The 19498-nt window shown below is 40.8% G+C and overlaps 1 protein-coding gene across 1 annotated transcript in view; it reads right to left on the reverse strand.

Annotated features, from left to right (window-relative positions):
- SYN2 (synapsin II) overlaps positions 1 to 18562 on the reverse strand; it is a 181047-nt gene extending 162485 nt beyond the window's left edge. Inside the window, exon 1 of the mRNA XM_023218414.2 lies at positions 18031 to 18562. Coding sequence (XP_023074182.1) covers positions 18031 to 18413 — 383 coding nt within the window. The 5' untranslated portion in view covers positions 18414 to 18562. The remainder of the gene's footprint in view (positions 1 to 18030) is intronic.
- Positions 18563 to 19498: the final 936 nt, after the last annotated feature.

The following is a 19498-nucleotide window of genomic DNA, read 5'->3' on the forward strand; positions in this document are numbered from 1 at the left end:
TTTTGCCAAGTTGGAACAAAGACACAAGAAGCCATTCTAGCTGCTGCTACCCATTCCTCATCTTTAACAATGAATAGCCCATTTAAAATCAAACCACCAAGCAAACAAATAAACTGCCAAAAGACAAGAACTGATGTTTCACATTTTAAAAAATTAATTAACTTAGTTCTAGAAACAAGATGCTGCCGTGTTCCCCAGGCTGGTCACAGGGCTCAAGTGGTCCACCCACCTCAGCCTCCAAAGTAGCATGACATTTCACATATTTTTTTTCTTTTCTTTTCTTTTTTATTTTTTCATTATACTTTAAGTGCTGGGATACATATGCAGAATGTGCAGTTTTGTTATAGACGTTATACAATTTCTACATAAGTTATACAATATCTAATATGTTACACAATTAACTTATTTCTTGTATTTCTAACTTACCATTGATCCAGAATGGAAGCTAGAGTAGAAATATTTTTGTCAGCTTTCTTTCTTTTTTTATTATTATTATACTTTAAGTTCTAGGGTACATATGCACAATGTGCAGGTTTGTTATATATGTATACATGTGCCATGTTGGTGTGCTGCACCCATTAACTCGTCATTTACATTAGGTATATCTCCTAATGCTGTCCCTCCTCCCTCCCCCCACCCCATGACAGGCCCCGATGTGTGATGTTCCTCCTTCTGTGTCCAAGTGTTCTCATTGTTCAATCCCCACCTATGAGTGAGAACATGCGGTGTTTGGTTTTCTGTCCTTGAGACAGTTTGCTGAGAATGATAGTTTCCAGCTTCATCCATGTCCCTACAAAGGACATGAACTCACCCTTTTTTAATGGCTACATAGTATTACATGGTGTATATGTGCCACATTTTCTTAACCCAGTCTATTATTGATGGGCATTTGGGTTGGTTCCAAGTCTTTGCTATTGGACGTTTCACATATTTTTAAACAAACATTGGGGAAAACATTTAATCTTACCTAGTATACTCACAGAAATACATGCTAAAATAGTCAAATACTGCTTTGCAGATATTATATTAACACTAAAAAAGATCATACCACGTGCTGGAAAGTGAGGTAAAAATGCTTGATAGACTGCAAATATAACAGAAAAAAAAACTTTCATAGAATCTTTTTAGATATTGCAATATAGTAACATTACCAAAAGCTACAGACATCATCACCTGTGATGAAGTAGTTGGTCTCCTGAAAATTGAGAATGCCTATGGGTTGTACTATGTAATGGTGAAAAACTGGAAGTCAATACAGTTCGTTAACAGAAATATGAATTGAAGAAATCATGGTACACCAGTCATGAAAAAATACAATTTTTAAGATTATGTAAAAATATGTCGAAATTATAAGTGGAAAAAATATGAAGTTGTAGCTAGAGTACAACTACAATTATGTAAAAATATGTGTGTGTATGAACAAATATTAGAAGAGAATACAAAAAATGTGAAAGCAGCTCCTCTATTGCTATGGTAAAATTATGCGATAAATTTTTTCTATTTAAAACATCCTTTAATCATGCTGATATAACAATAAATCACACTTTATTACATTGTTTGCTTAATAGCCTGTCTCCTCCACTAAACTATAAGCTTTGTGAAGACAGGGCAATGTTTCTTGTGCTCGCATGACAGCACCAATTCCTACTGACTAATTCATGAAAGAATAACTGAAATACATGGGAAACCTCAAAGTAAATACCCCCAAGAAGGGGAGAGGAGGTGAATCATTAAAATCAAACAAACAGTTTATCTCTAGGTGCCTATTTCTAAGATCTATCTAGGGGAAAAACTAAATCAGCATTGAAGAATCTCTGGAGAGTTCGTCTTCCCTCAAAGCTGCTACCCAGATCTTTCTCCTAAGGGTCTGGGGAAAAGCACGGGGTCCTGGGAAGTAGGCAAAGCAGCAGGGAACTCCCAAGACTTTCAGAGGGTATCCCGAGTCTGGAATATGAAGCCAGACGCTTCATATTCTTTCCCTACTCCAAAACCCACTGCCCATCAACCCCAGGAACCTTCCATATAACTACAGCTGGAATCAACTAGGGGGACAGGAGAAAAGGAGGATGTTGCAAGAGGGACTAACTATGTGGGGAGAAAAAAAGAGGACAGGAGAAAAAAACAGACCAGCAGAGAACAGTCTTTTTAGTAGGAACTTAAGTTTAAGTCTGATGCTACTCTGAGTTCTGGCTAAGAAATAAATTTCCAGGTACAAAGAAAAATAAGAAGCTTTAAAAGAACTGAGCTTTGGAGTGAAAATCCTCTTTCCTGACAACTCAAAATCAGTGTGAAATATACCAGAAGGACTCTAAGTCATAGAAGTATTATAAGCATTAACAAAAACACATAGGGAAAAGAGACAATCTTTAAGTTATTTTCAACCAACCTACGCAACACCTGTCACAAACCATACAGGCTCTTGCCATCTTAAGCAAATTTTTTATCTATCCCTGGTGCTTCTAAGCAAAAGCATCATCAATTGATTAATGCAGAGATCAAAAAGGAGCTTAGCTGCACAGAGAAAGGGGTACAGAGTGAGAAGAGTATTGATTTTAGACACAGCTTTATTTCGGTGTTATAACTTTAAGCAAAACTGCAAGCTCTCTGAGCCTTGGATTCCTAATCTAAGCAGGAAATTATACCAATTTACCTCACAAGGTCAAGGTGACAATTAAGTGCAATGGCACATACAAGTCAAAGTACATACATTGTAAAGTTTTACTTAAATATATCCCCTTAATATAGAATCATATATACAATTTCCTTCCAAGAGTCACAGTTGAGTGCATTTTTTTTTTCAAATAAACCTGACTGCATAAGCTATGTGGAAACTACAGGAAAATTAGTCTCATCCCATTTTGCCAAGTTAACTGATGTTTTATTCTTTCAAAGAGTAGACTTTTCATGTAGGTGGGTGGCAATAAAGAATACTTTTCCTTTTCCCCGATCTTAGTGCTGAAATTCCACTATTCATGACTTAGTGTCAGAGTTTTTCTATTTCCCAGCTCCTTCTATGAAAATGCAAAAACCTGAAAAAGGATTGCCAGTAACCATTAACAACTCATAGTTGAGCTAACGTGGGCTCAGCCTACTGAATACTAAGGGCTAGGAAATAGGGATGCTAACAACAATTTGCTCTAAATGTCCCAAGAACCTGCTGATTTCACATTTTCAGTCTTGTAGTCTCCAACCACAAAAATTCCCTCTAAATTCCCACATTTCAGCATCTAAAAATCTCCCAGACGATTTCTTGCACTGGAAAATAAGACTTCATGTCCCAATTTTGATTCAGAAAATACATTCACATGTGGAATGAGTCCCAGGTCAGAAGATATATGTCCACGGACGGAGAATAAGAGGCATCACTGGAGAGAGAAGGCACCAAAAAGTTAAGAAAACAAAATTCACTACCTACACAGACTAGACTCAGCACCTCTGATACTTGAGAAAACCTATTTCCTCCCCTAAGTTCTTACTCTTGATTTGTTTTTCTAAGACCAGCCCAGCGGGCACAAAAGAACCAGCGGGTAGGCAAGTGTAACAGCAAAACTGCACGTTTATTTTGGTAACCTAAGGTGTGCGGGAGAAGTCTGTTGGCCTCCGGCGAAGGAGGCCGGCAGAGTCCCCCCGTGGGGCTCTCGGACGGACTTCCCACAGTCTAAGCAATCTAAGCAGGAAATTATACCAATTTACCTCACAAGGTCAAGGTGACAATTAAGTGCAATGGCACATACAAGTCAAAGTACATACATTGTAAAGTTTTACTTACATATATCCCCTTAATATATTGAAAAACAAATCAACTCTCATAATTAGAAAAAGTGCCCATGACAATACCTAAAAGGAAACTAAGTGGGGAGCTCTTCCTCATATTTACCTACTCTCAATCCCACCTGTTGCTAGAGTTTCAGATAATACATACTGAAATCTGGTGTTTTTGTTACAGTTTGCAAAGTCCTCCCATAGACATTATCTCATGAAGAAAGTAGGACAAGTAAAATTATTCCAATTTTAAGGATGAGGAAATTGAGATTCAGAGAAGAATATCAAATTGTTATGGCATGAATTAAACTAGTCTCAATCCTCCCATCACTACTCTTCATGGCACTGTTCACTGGCTTTTTGTGTCAGAATCTAGATGTTTCTGCAAGAGAATTCCAAGCTAGCACCAAAGGGAAATCATTTAGCTAAATGCCCTTGGAAAACAAGTCTATTAAATGGCTGGAAGAACTGATATTTTTGCCCACAAAATTTCCAACCAGATTAGCTAACCACCTGGCTCTATGGCACCTGGCACTCAGTCAAGGAAGCCTCAAGAAAAAAGTACAGAATCCAAAGTCACTCTCCTTATCCAAACTTCTCCCTTTCCCTGCCCTGAAACCTTTATGCCAACTAGCCTATATCTGCACTACATGCTTCCTTCCCATTACTGTTATTTTACTTTTACTATCTCTTTCTTTTTACTGAAATGCCTCTTTCCTTCCTCACTAATCTAAATCCCACTCATCTTTCAAAGCTCAGCTCAGATTTGTCCCTTCTGTAGAACATTCTCTTTTTCAGGCCACAGAACCTATAGAACCCACAAATCTGGGTTCTAGTCCTGACTCTATCACTTCCTGGCTAGTTGAGCTTGGGTAATCATCTTAACCTACTTAGACCTAATTCCTTCATATGTAAAATGAGAATAATATTAAGTACTGCACCACAGATTCTATTGTGTGGAGGATTAAATGAGACATGAATGTGATAGTGCTCAAACTATGAAGTTTCCACATATAAGTCAGCTTAAAAACATCTTCCCCGGAGACTGTTTCAAAACAGTGCTAATCAATGTTTTCCAAACTATGTACAACAAATTACTCCAACCAAAATGAAGGAATATTCATCTAGGTTTGTTCTATTTTCCCAAATCATGTTTTAGTGTCATGAAAACCTGTTCACAAATGACAGGCTCCTATACTCACTTGAAGGCTCCTATAAATACTCCTGTAGTAAGTTGTTGTCTTAAAGCTGCTATGAAAATCTGCTTGTCATGGTGGAACATTTACTGAACATCTGTCAAGTGTCAATAATATTGTTAGACATTTTCAAAGTTTATTTCAATTAGTTTGAGATATGCTTTATCCCCTCTTTTTAGATGAATAAAGTGAAGTTCAGAGAGAATAAGAAATTGTTCAAGGTCAAACATGTATCTGTCACTGAGAAAAAGAAATACCAAGGTGTTCAGTGGAAAAGAGAAATTTGGAACATTGTTATCCATTAATCACAGAGCATTATGGTTAGGAGCATGGAAGCACGAACTCTGGAGCTGGACTCCCTGGGTTCAAATTCTGAATTCACTGTGAGCTATAGTTTCCTCATTTGTAAAATTAGGTAAATAGTAGTAATCTATTTGATACCCTAGTAAATGAGTTAATACATCTACTTAGAACAGTGCCTGCCTGTCACAAAATACATGCCCAATACATTACATATTATCATTTCTCCCACCTTGCTTATCCAAGCCTTTCCCTCTTTTCCCTGCCCTGAAACCTTTATGCCAACTAGCCTACATCTCCACTACACACAACTTACTCACTGCTGATGCTATGCTTTTGTTCTTTCTCTTACTCTTAACTAAAATGCCTCTCTCCCGCCTCACTAATCTAAATACCATTCTTCCATCACAACCCAGCTCAGATCTGTGACCTCTGTGAAACATTTTGACTTCTACAGTCCACTCTGAGACTGTTATATTGTTTGACAATATAAAAAGTTCTTTATATAGTTGATCACTTGATTTCATAAGGGCCTCTGAAGATAGATGATTTAGCCTATATCCCTGATTTTGTTGTTGTTGTTGAGATGGAGTCTCTGTCACCCAGGCTGGAGTACAGTGGCACAATCTCGGCTCACAGCAACCTCCATCTTCTGAGTTCAAGCAATTCTCCTGTCTCGCCCTCCTGAGTAGCTGGGATTACAGATGCCCGCCCCCATGCCCGGCTAATTTTTGTATTTTTAGTAGAGATGGGGTTTCACCATGTTGGCCAGGCTGGTCTCAAACTCCTGACCTTAAGTGATCTGCCTGCCTCGGCCTCCCAAAGTGCTGAGATTACAGGCGTGAGCCACCGTGCCCAGCCTATATCCATAATTTTTGAAACAGAAATTGAGACTTGAATAAACTGCCTATGGTGACACAAAAAGTTAGCTGGCAGAGTACAGACTTGAATCCAGGTGTTTTAAATGTTTGTAATGCTCTTTCCATTACACTGTCCTAATTTTGTCTTCCTTGAGATTCTATATGAGTTCTCAAGACTGAAAGCATATATTCTATAATTATTTGATTTCAGGTATTTCACTGGTTTCGTAGCCTTCATGGCAACTAGCACATTCAAGTTAGTAGCTGTTTGCTGATTATTTCATCAATCTTTCATTGGTGCCCTTCTACCTAACAGTTAAAATATTAGTGAACACAGAACTCTAGAACTTAAATTCTCACCATTAGCTATTCATCAGGGGAAGAGAGGGACAGAAGAGGGAAATATATATTCATATGTATTGCTATAGTTGCATTACAAGGTACCACAAAAAAGGATTCACACTATATCACTGGAATCTAGAAATATAAAAGACAGTTTTCAGCTGTGTTATTATTATTAATGTTGAGGGCCTCCAAAGACTCAGGCCATGATAGAGAAATGGGATCTCAATTTCCTCTCACGAAGCCCAAGCCTCTTTGTACAGGATTAAATCAGGCTGAAATTATTGTATGAAGTTGTTAGGCCCCTTGAATAGAGAAAGAGATAAGAGGTATATATCCTGGAAAAGGGATTATAGTTGTGCTTGGGAGGACAGGAATGGAAGAATGGTCCTAGATAGGAAGAAGAAAAGAACGAACAAACCCTAGAACTTGAGAAAAGCTCAAGGAAACAAAGGCAGCTTAGTGCCTAGTCTGAGAGAGGAGAAGTAGAGAGCACAACAGCTGTTCTTCAGAAAAAAACAAGCATGGGGTTTTTAGGCACCTCAGAGAAGGGTGAATGAGGGAGAGGCACGAGCAGGTACATAATCAGCCTTATGTAAGGGAAGGTGTATGAAATTCTAATCCAGTAACAATAATTAATGCTTCTATAGCACTTTACACTTTTTTATAAAAAGAGTTTATATATACCACCACTTGCTGACTAGTCACTTCGGTTAATGCAGCTGTCATTTGTTTATATTTACAGGGAACCAACAAGTTGCTTTTGCTCATCATTGATATTTTCATAATTTTTTCATAAGTCATTGATTAGTTCAACAAATAATTACTGAAAACTTTCTTTGTCCTGGAGATACAGAAATAAAAGTCATAGTCATTGCCTCCAAGGGGATCTCAGTGTTGTCAAAAGTGAGGTGTTAGGGAAGACAGACAAACCCTGATTATAATACAGCAGGCTAATTGCTATGACAGGTAATCAATGGCATTATGGTTTCTAACACAAATGGAAAGAATTTAAGGAAGGATTAATTCCTGATGCTAGATGAGGCAACAACTGAGTTGAGTCTTGAAGATTATCCAGGTAAAGACACAGGAGAAGAAAGCCTTTCAGGAAGCAGGAGTAGTACAAATAAAGACACAGGGGCATGGCACATTCAATTACCTCTATGTAGTGTCTCATGGTTATATCAAAGTATGTGGCAAATCAAAGAAAGGCAAGGCAGAAGAAGTAAGCAGAGTCACATCATGAAAGCTTGCTATGTACTTCCAACATGTTCCAATCACAATGATGTTTTGGTTCTCCAAATCTCTATTCTACCATTAGTATACTGTTTACAATTAAAGCTGTTGTCTTTTCAAGAAAACAAATATATTGTTTGTGATAATTTTGAAGAGCCCTTAGAATGGGGAAGTTAAACCATTCCCACACTCCTACTTTGCAGTTGAGAAAACAAGAAGCCCAAAAAAGCTATGGAGAAGAAGGCACACAAAACTCTCATAAAGGTATAGACAAAGTAATAGCCCAGAGGAACTTTTTCACTAAAGAAACAGAAATGCACAACTTGGGTGGCCTGAGGTTGGAGTCTCACACTGAGGAAAACAGGCAGCAGAATTTTCAGAAAAATGGTTCCTTGAGAGCCAAGTGTCAATATATGGTAAGAGAAACTTGGTCCTCAATTTTATTCCATTTGCCTTTGCTCTGCTCAGAGCTGCCATGGACTAGATAATACTTTCCGGTATTGTGGGCTATGGCTCTCTTTCAGAGCTAAATCTCTAAAGATGTATGATGTAGTATGGTTGAAAATTACTAATTAATTTATACTTCACAGGATATGAGTGAAAGCATTCTAAAGCTTATATTTGAAGAGAGTAAGGAAGACTTCCAACATATTAACATATATTTCTAATCCTAGGATACTTCCCTATCTTCATTGTTACCTTTTATCCCTTATCTCATCCTTTGACTCTCTTGCTGCTCTCAATATGGCAAAGATTTACTGAACCTGAATTCAATCTACGTGTCAGGCCCTATGCTGGATGCTAAGGATGCAAAAAGGAATGAAACATTCAGCCTGCCCTCAGAGAACTCACTATCTAGTGGGGAAGCAGACACATAAACAGACCACTGTGTTGTGTCCAGAGATAAAGATACTTGCAGTATTGAAAGAGGGCATGGAGGGGCATAGATGCTCAATACAATCTAGAGAGTTAGAGAAGAGTTTCCGGAAAAGGAAATACTCAGTCTCAAAAGATGAATATGAATTTAATCAAGAAAAGGAAAGAGGAGGAAGGGCAATTGTAATAGCAGAAAGCAAAGACAAGGAGGAGGAATGCAACAATGTGTGTACGGAACTGCAAACAGTTCAGTATTGCTGGAAAAGGAAGTTTGGACATGGAAATAATTAGCGGCGGCAGGAGAAGAAAGCAGGGGTCAAATCACAGGAGGGCCATAAACTACCTATAGGATATGAGAAGCCCCTGAAAAACTTTAAGCAAAGGAGTAAAAAGGTAAAATTTGCATTTTAAATAGTTCATTCAGGCTACTAAGTGGAAATCATGAAGAGACTTGCAGAAGTTCTAGGTGAAAGTTAATGAGAACTTGAAATAGGCAACCACTGGTGTCCCACTTAAAATACAGAATAGAAGAGCTGGAATAGGAAGGAAAACATGGATTTCAATATTGGATCAAACGACCCTTAACCACCCAGATGGAGATGTCCAGCAGGCAGCTGAACGTATGTCTAAAGATGAGGACAAAGTTTTGAACTAAAGGTAATGATTAGAGAACTGATGGTATTTAGGAGGTAACTGACACCTTGAGAGTAGAGGGACCAGGGAGAATATGCAGTATAAAAAAGGAAGTGGGCAGGAAAAGGGGGGCCCAGAGGAACATCTACATTTAATGAGGTAGACAAAGGGAAAGAACAAGAAGAGTGAAAAGACACTTCAATAAAACAAGTATGAAGAGAAACAAGAGGCTGGGCGTGGTGGCTCATGCCTGTAATCCTGATACTTTGGGAGGCTGAGGCAGGAGGATCACTTGGGACCAAGACTTCGCAACTAGCCTAGGCAACATAGCAAGATCTTGTCTTTACAAAACTATTTAAAGATTTTTAAAAGGAACAAAGAATGCAGTGTCCTGAAGCCAAGGAACTTCCAAAGGGAAGATATACAGTGTCAAACACATCAGTGAAGGTTTGACACCTTCCTCTGGATTTAGCAATTAGGTTCCCTAGCAAGAACAGTATCAATATTACAAAGAAGGCAGAAGGCCAGTGTCGGTGGAAAAGGGCAAATAACTGGATAAGTAATAAGTGAGATTTATCTTTCATGTTTGGAAGAGTGATTAGGAAAGTGAGGATCAGTTTTTCATTTGTTACTTTATTTACAAGAATGGAGCAACTCATAGAAGAAGCAATCAGTAGAAAATGAGAGTATGAACAGGAGGAAAAAGAGAGATGAAATCTGAAGCAAGATCATGCAGAAGACAAGAGAGGTTGCGTCTTTTTCAACAATAGGCAATGCCTTTATCCTCGGAGAATGAAATAAAGAAAATCAACATTAAGGTAAGAGAACCAGGACAAGAGCGTTCCAAACAAAGGCAGCTGTGCAATAATAGCACCAGGTCTTGAAAGTCCAGCATGTGTCAGGGAGAGGGTAATCCAGAGTACAGCAAAATTCAGGACTGAGGGGACGGTGAGAAATTAGTCTGAAAAGCTGGAGGCAAACTGTGAATAAGCATAATGAGCAACTACATGTTAGGGAAGAATGTTAAGAAAGAAGCTAACTTTCCAAGACCTGTGAATGCTTTTGTTTTGCCTAAAAATATTCTGAAAGCAATGTTCTAGGCTTTGATTGGACAGGGAAACAAATAAGGCACCACCTTTTAAAGGCTTTCTGTGTATTTCTCTCTTCCTTCATTTTCCTCTGTAGCCATCCTTCCTTAATTAGTCACAAGTAAAACTGAAGGAGAGCTATTTTAGAATTCACTTATTAAATAAAGGTTTATGTGGCCCTGTCCCTAATTATTAAATATAGCTGAGTTAATGGGTAATGTTTTTGTCATTTAAAAAAAAACTAAGTTATATTGCCTTTTGAAAAACACAAAAGAAAGCCTTTGATGATACTGTCTTTGAGCCAGTGGCCCTCAATTAAAAAACAACAAAAAGAAGATTCCTCATCCCAGAAGTGTGCAAAATAAACAATCACTTGCATAACAAAATTTTAAGAACTCAAAAAACGAACCAAGGTAGATTAGATACCTGCAGCTGGAAACAGGGAAAGATGCAATAGTAACTACTAGTATGGCTCTTTAGCTTTTACAAAATGCTTTTATGGTACCTTATTTTATTTAATTATCACAATAGTGGTATCAGAAATACATAATGTTATCTCCACTTTACAGGTAAGGAAACTAATTTTTGTCTGTTATTCTAGAACCTTGAACAGTGCCTGATATATATAGTAGACCCTCAGTGGAAATTTGTCAAATAGATGGGAGAAAGGCTCAAGGAGATTATGTAACTCTGATAAGGCCGTATGGTTAACAGTGGAGTCAGATCTCAATTCGAAGTCTTTTGACCCTCAATCCTGTATCTTCACATTGTTTCATGCTGCTGAAAAGGAAAGAAGGGCAGGGTGACTGAATCTAACCTATTTTACAATCTTACATGAACTGGTTAAAATTTCTGAAATGCCTGCTGTCAAGCAACAAACACCAAGGCCCATATACATCCTCCTATTCTTAGTCATGCAGCACGGACATCCTTAGAGTTCAGGGACCTGTGGTATGTGCTCACTTTATTCTCTCCATAGGTCACTGCCTTATTAAAAACTACATCTTCCTGCAGTATTGAAGCAATGTCTGCAGAACAGAAAAGTCTTCTAGATCATCCTCTCCTTTCTCTAAAGAGATATTGTAGCCTTCTGATACCCAATTGCTTCTATGTGGGAAGCTAAAAAAATTAGGTAACAATTATTTTCCTATAAAAAAGGCAATTTCTCTTGCAAAAGATTTTCCACAATTCATTTAAATAGTAAGTGCCCCACTGCTTTTGAAATTTCAATTTACAAAAACTCAATATACACAGCTTTTTCAGGATCATATCCACCACCTAGAGTGAAGTCATGGTTAAATGCCGTAGCCTCAAGACAGAGTTGCATCTTGGTTTTTCTGTGTGTTTAGTGGCACTCCCACTATGTGTACACCTGTAAATCTTGTAAGACCTTCTGCAAGCTTATCAGGTGGCATTGTCATCTTTTGCTTTAGATTCCCACATAGATTTAGCCACAAGTCCCAATTCCCATCATTGATGAGGAAATACACACAGCAGGCATCACAGGATTAGCCTCTTTTTTCACGATAACATACACTAGCAATACTGTAACAAAGAGGTACTGAATGAAGACCATTCAAAGGTGAGCTTTTCATTCCAGGAAATGTTTAGTCATTTATTGACATATGTCTCTGCTTCCAAGGTTTACAGGCATTACCATATAGAAAAAAATTAGAGCTAATGCTTTTAAAAGAAAATGGCACAAAAACTGAACCATGGAAGTAATATAGTGCTGGAAAGGATCTTGGAGAATATATTTCAATCCTCTCATTTGACAAATTTTAGAAAATCAAAGTCCAAAGATGCAAAGTGGTTTATTTAAGAAGACATGGTGGCACTTTTTTTTTTTTTGTTACATGGGGACAGAGCGCCGCTCTGTCGCCCAGGCTAGAGTGCAGTGGCCGGATCTCAGCTCACTGCAAGCTCCACCTCCCGGGTTTACGCCATTCTCCTGCCTCAGCCTCCTGAGTAGCTGGGACTACAGGCGCCCGCCACCTCGCCCAGCTAGTTTTTTGTATTTTTTTAGTAGAGACGGGGTTTCACCATGTTAGCCAGGATGGTCTCGATCTCCTGACCTCGTGATCCACCCGTCTCGGCCTCCCAAAGTGCTGGGATTACAGGCTTGAACCACCGCGCCCGGCCTGTGGCACATTTTAATGGAACATTTCTAACTACAACATCTTCATTCCCCAGGATAACCTATCTCTGTGTTCCCATAGCACCCTATGCATACTAATTACCATACAATATTAAAATCCTCTTTAAATGCCTGTCTTCCCCCATTGGACTGGAAGATTCCAATAGACAAGGCCAGTGTTTAAGTCATCCTTATATCCTTTGTAAATTTGAGGCAAAGGTATGCACATCAGGAAAACTTCCTATTAAGGCCTCCATTCCTTTTTGCTTAGCAAGATATTAAAAAGAACAAGGTTATTACAGATCTGAACTTGGGTACAGAAAGACAGTAAGCAAGCAACCTTAGGTAGACAGGAACGCTAACGTAAAAATGGGTTCCTGAAAGGAAGGTCAGCATTACAGCACAGTCCTACCAACTTTATTAGACTGTTGGATTTTGATGATGAGGTCTCCAAGAGTCTTCTTTAACCATTTTATTTTATTAATTTTTTTGGAGATGGAGTATTGCTCTGTCGCTCAGGTGGGAGTGCAGTGGTGCGATCTCGGCTCACCACCACTTCTCTCTCTCCAGTTCTCCTGCCTCAGTCTCCCGAATAGCTGGGACTACAGGCACACACTGCAACAACCAACTAATTTTTTGTATTTTAGTAGAGATGGGGTTTCACTGTGTTGCTGGTCTTGAACTCCTGAGCTCAGGCAACCTGCCTGCTTCAGCCTCCCAAAGTGCTAGGATTACAGGTGTGAACCACCCGGCCCAGACTTCTTCAACCATTTTAGAATGAACTTTGCTGAAACAACAATAACACAAATGAACACAAACAAGGAATAGTGTAATTGCTGTTGTGGCTAATAGTGTGAGCGTGCTTACATGGTCTTTTTAAGCACTTACAGCTCCACGATGAGTCTTCAAAAGAAGCCAACAGAAACAGTATTTTTCAGGAGAAAAAGAATTTGAGAAATCTCCTAAAAGAGCGACTTAAGAATAAAAAGAAACTTGAGTTGGAGTCAGATGTGAGTTTTAGTTCCCATTCTTTCACTAACTTCTTATTTGACCTTGGGCAAAGCATTCCATTTCTCCAGGCTAGATGATGATTCCGGATCCTTCAAGTTTAAATGCTATCATTATGAGATTAAAAGTCCCCACCAGTCCTTGAGATAGTAAGGGATGGAAAAATATAAAAGTTAAAAGTAGAAAATAGTAAAAATGGAGGGATACTGCAGTAGAGTGGGGGAAAAAAAAAAACCATGGTAGAGAGATTAAAGTTCTAGATTCTAGTTCTGGTTCTGCCATTAGCTAACCGAGTAACCTTGAACAAGCCACGTCCCCTCTCAAGATCAAGATTTCCCCATTTATAAAGTAACTCAGATGATCTTTCAGCTCTAATATCTGAGAATTCTAAAGTACAAGCAACTGCTGCTATGAACAATCAAATTCTGTGCAATCAGTATATTTAGGTTAGAAATAAGACGCTTAAAGTATTAAACAAAGAGAAGCCCCAAACCTTATTTGAGTGTTCTTTCAAGTTCAAATTCAAATATTTTTTAGAGCCACTCACAAGCACTAGTTCAAGCAGACTGCTGTACTTTGAATTCCTCTATTCTTGATGAAATGCTCAAAGGCTGGCTAGAAAAGAATGGAGACAGGTACACCTAGATAATCCAGCATTAATTCAGTCTCTTCGTTGTCCCCTTCTTTTCTGCTGTTGCACTTTCCTTATGCTATCCACTGCCTGGACTGAGACAAACCTATCTCTTTTGATTCCAATTCTTCAGAGCTCAGTTAAAACCTCACTTCTTCTGAGAAACTTTCCATTCCCACTCTAGCCCAGATCCATCACTTAACTCTCAAACTTCTGCAGTATTACATTGCTATGTAAAGAGTAAATGAGATTGGTACAGAGCTTATTACATCTGACATATGTTGTTCAATAAATGACAGTAGTTGGTGTTACTGCCACACCCTTAGCACTAATAGTATATCCTTTAGCTAAGTGCATCTAACATTTAATGTGATTATGAATCACCTGGGGATCTTATTCAAATGCAAATTCTGACTTAGTAGGTATGAGGTGGGACCTGAGATTCTGCATTTCAAAATGCTCCTGGTTGATGCCAATGCTGTTGATCCAAAGGCCCAAGGGTTACTTTTTAGTAAAATTTTTTTAAATAGTATTTATCTTATCTACCTATCTGGACAGTAAGCTCTTAGATGGCAGATACTGTGTCTCATTTTTCTTAGCAAATATCCCCTGGACAGAAAAGGTGCTTCATAAATATCTGTTGACTTACATCTGCAGTCTAGACACTCAAGGGTACCTGTGCTATACTGAATCAAACACTGAAACATCGTGCCAGGATGAAAAGCTCACTTGATCACTGGGGTCAGAATCTCCGGAACAGAGGCAGGACAGAATCTGAGAGAAAACTTACCTCTTCACTAGTAAGAGTATAACACACAGAAGAAACAACATAAACACCTGTTTCTTGCTTAAGCACAATCATCAAAGTGCAATCTTAATTGCATTTCAAATTTAGCCATGAACCTTAAAAGAGGACATTCATTTTCTGGCAATATTTTTAAAACACTAACAATAAATAATAAGGTATATAAAGAGCTTGATTTCATTTTTTTAATAGCATAGATAAATTTTTCAATAATCTTTTAGTGTGCAATTAATCTAAAGATCTCAAAAACAACCAATGAAAACATTTCCAGCAAAAGAAAAACATCTTCCAATTTTCCATCAACCTGGTCAGTGGTGGGGTCTCCAATTGCCCACAATAACAATGATAGAAATTCAAAGGAAACTGTGGTGTATTAAGGATGCTGAGAGGCTGCTTATTTTAAGCCCTTCTTTTACATCCCTTGTTATTTAAATACTGTTCAAACCCTTTTTATTTTAGCATTCTATAATTCAGAGGGGACCAGTATTCTTAAGTTCTACTGAGACTGCACTCTGACTTCCTATTCCAGCACCAGGAAAATAATATAGGGCATATACGATATCACTCATTGAATACTATCTAGGTAGATTAAACTGTGAGACAATTTTACTAAAATCAGCCTTCAGTGCAAAAATCACCTGTGTAAGTCACTGCGTTTGTCATGGCAAGCACCTGCTCCTTAACTCATACCGACTTTTCAATAAAACCACTCATCAACATTTAACTGAAATGTTGTTGACAAATTTAGGCCCATGTTAGAAGAGCAATTCTGAGAATTGTTATTAAGCACAGAAACACAGGAACACAGAACTACTGTCGAGAACTAGACATGAACTGGGCTTATGAGTTTTAATAAATCAATGTTATTACTTCAGAGAAAATAGGAAAACAGTTGGGAGTCAGCCCATAGGAAAGTGGCTTCTATGACTTCCATCAGGGCTTCTAGTCTCCAGGGCAAGGCAAATTCTCTAGTTTATGCCAAATAGTCTTCCTAGAGAATACTATCCAAAGAGTGTTTCAAATCTTAAGCTACAGAAGCATTTATAACTAAACAGAAATCTGCAGCAGCTTCATCATACCCATACAAATGAGTATCAGTACCTATCTATAGATACCTAACCGGCAATAAGACTCAAAACAAGTGGCTTTAATAGGATAAGAAATCAGGACAAGGTACAGAACAGTCAGATTCCTGCATAGAAAAATAAAGCACGAATGTCATTCTCATTTCTCCTCCTCCTTTTCTTGGCCTTTCTTAAAGACTCATCTTTTGTGAAGCTTTCTCCAATAACTCTGGCTCTCACTAACCACTCCATTTGTTGACTGCCTGAAATACTAGTCTCAACCAATAATTCTAGATTTCTTTTTAACTGTTTCATGTATCCATTTTGTGTCCCAAATTTGAGTGAGTTCTCTTAAAAGGCCCCCACACTGCCTAGAGGGAGCTTGTTATTAATATTGCTAATAATAATAGTGAGGCAACATAACACAGTGGAATGAAAGCAGTGGAGTCAAACAGGCCTAAGTTCAAATCCTGCTTCTACCACTTGCTGGCTATATGATTGTAAACATACTACTTACCTTTCCTAAGCCTCAGCTTTGTGGAGATTTGGCATATAATGGATGCTCTGACTGAGCACCTTTACTAGCTTGGTTACCTTCCCTTCCTCCTTAATAAGCACTTGTTGATATGAACTGAGTCAGAGTAATTCTCCTAAGGAGGGCTGCCAGTGGCACTATCATATGCATTTACACATTCCCCATTACCCTCTTCCATGTACCTTTGTCATTTCCTGGCAAAAGTCCTTTCGGATTTTATACTCTACTCTCTTGAAAAGGCCAACCACATAAGTCACCCAAGCATCTCCACATCTGCATCTCATTTCCACCACACCCACACGCCAGCACTCCCTCCCTCTGGATCTCCCAGAGAATGCTAGAGAGAGAAAGCAGTGAAGCAGCCAAAAGAGGAAATGGAGAGAAATAGCTCTGTGATCTCTCTGTGCACCCCTCCTGGGAAGAACACTCAGGTCCAGTCTCCAACCTCAACCCCTGTGAGAAAAAAACAAACAAAACCCTTGCTCATATTCCTGGAGAAAAGGCAATCCCAGATTTTTGGTCTCTTCATTTCTCAAAGCCCTTCACCTGTCAATTTCACCATCCCACCATTCCCTAGGTTAACTATAAAATAGAGCCGCTTTTAACTAATTTGTCTTAAGTGGACTTCATTCGTACTTTTACCAAACAGCAGCCTTCACCATTCTAAGTTGGAAACATGCTACTTATCCCTTTAAAAGAAAAAAAAAAAAATTCTTGAAGTTTCCCATCTACTACATTAAGGCAGGTCTCCTTTTATTTGTGCCTCTTTAATGAGCCGTAATATTTTACCAAGGTCTTCATCTTTCTGCTAGAAAAAGCCACCATTCACTTCCACACCCCCCCCAGGACCACGCACATTTCAGAAAAACAAGCAATCAAAATAAAAACAAAAACAAAACCACACGTCCCCTCCCTGCTGCACAAAATACAACAATTTTATTATTCATAAAGAGACTTCAGCCATGCTCCGGGGAACCAGCCCGTGTACACCTGGGCCACCACATCTGTGATTTCATCAACCTGATGTCAATACTTGATATCAGCCTTCATGGGTCCAGGTTAAAAGAAACCACGACCACCCTCTCCCTCCAAAATACCAATTTCCACTCCAAATTCACCCCGTGCTTCATGAAGTTAAACCTTTTACTTTAAACCCTTTTTACTGGCCCTAAATGTTCCTTCGGCCACCTGGGACTATTTCACCTCAGATTTTATGTGTCTAAGCTGACAAGTCTGTCCCCTCCTCTCCCCCCCAAAAAAACTATTTCCTAAGATCCTTTCCTGTTGCATAAAGTAGCTCCTTCTTGTATGTGACCCGGGGCACCCGGGGCAATTGAGGGGTATTTTAGCTTAGGGTTCGCCTTTCCGGGCTGATGGATGCCCTCCCTCATCCCGCAAATGCGCGCGCGCTCAGCCCCCACCTCCTCCCAGCGGGATCTCAGGGACCCTCCTTTTTATTGGTCTGAAACGTTTCCTCGGCGACCTGGGACCGTCCTCTCCTGGCCTGCGGCTGCCGGCGAATCCCGACCGCCGAGGGCGGCAGCGCTCGGCACCTACCAGTCGGCGTGCGGCTCGTCGACCACCAGCAGCACCTTGGCCTTCCGTGCGGCGGCGGGGGCGGGCGCGGGCGCGTCCACCAGGCCAGCCGAGGCGGCCGTCTGCTTCACAGCTTGGGACAGCGAGCTGAAGAAGCTGCTGCCCACCGACGGCGTCGGCGCGGGCTGCGGCGCGGGCTGCGGCATGGGCGCCGAGGCGGGCGGCGGCCTTCGCTCCGGGCCCGGCGAAGCGGTCGGGGGCGCAGCCGAGGCCGAGGCCGCGCCCGGGCCGGCGGGCGGCGGAGGCTGCTGGGGCTCGGGCCGCTGCAGGTCGGTCATGTAGCCGTTGGGCAGGTTGGCGATGAAGCTGCTGTCCGACAGCCGGCGCCGCAGGAAGTTCATCATCTGGCTTGAAGGGCTGGGGGCGCGCGGGGCTACGGGGTCGGGCGGCGCGGAGGGAGAGCGAGGGCGGAAGGCGAGGCTGAGGCGGCTGAGGCGGCGGCTTAGGCAGCAGAGACTCTGCCCCCGGCACCAGACCCCGCAGACAGCCGCGGCCGACTGGGCCAGGCAAGCCGGGCGGCGCGAGGCTCGCTGAGAGGGAGCGGGCGGGGCAGGGGCGGGGCCAGAGATAGCCCCCGCCCCGCGCCGCAGAGGCGGCCCCGCCCCCCTCACGGAGGACACCTAACCGCATGTCTGGCGACTCTCGGGGCTTGCAGGAGGGGGCGACCCCAGGCCTCCTGCAAGCTGAGCGTGACTATGCGGGGAGGGTGTGGGAGCCAGGCCTTCTCCCCAGAGGAAGGCAAAGGAACCAGAGTCCCCACCATCTTTTTGGTTGGAGAGAAAAAGAGCCATGTCCCAGCTGAGATGGAGGCGAAGGAAACCGACCCCACTCCCTTTGGAAAGATAAGAGGTGTCAGCCTCCCTACGCGGAGGTGAGAACGAAAGGAGTCATCTCAGTCACGCGCGCACACATGCACGAACACCCTGTAGTGAGGAGGAAAAGAACCACCTCCTTTCCCAACGCTGGGGAGAAAGGTGTCATCTCCCCAGCCCCCAGAAGAGGGGGAAGGGAATAATCCGCTCTTACTAACACACACACACACACACCCTATGGTGAGACAAAAAAAGAAATACCTCTTCTAGGGAGGAAGACAGCCTCCTTACTCCAAGGAAAGGGGAGAAACAGATCCTCTCTACTCTGTCATGGAAGGAGGGGGATCCCCCAACCCCCGCTGTTTCTTTCCTAGCATGCATTGGTGCACCCAGTGCTATACCAAGAAGAACATGTCTTCAAGATCTTTCTTTCTCTTTGTTTTTTCCGTTTTATTCGTTGCCTTGACCTCTGTGAAGACATTTCTGATGGCCACCTTCCTATGTGCACTCTCTAAATCTTGCGTGACTCTTGGACCTTTGGTTTTCATCTCTTATTGGATATACTTTCCCTTGTATTGTAATGGAGCAGGACACAGCAGATGCACTTTGCAGCAGAC

Source organism: Piliocolobus tephrosceles, chromosome 2 (genome assembly GCF_002776525.5).
Source record: "Piliocolobus tephrosceles isolate RC106 chromosome 2, ASM277652v3, whole genome shotgun sequence".
Taxonomy (NCBI): domain Eukaryota; kingdom Metazoa; phylum Chordata; class Mammalia; order Primates; family Cercopithecidae; genus Piliocolobus; species Piliocolobus tephrosceles.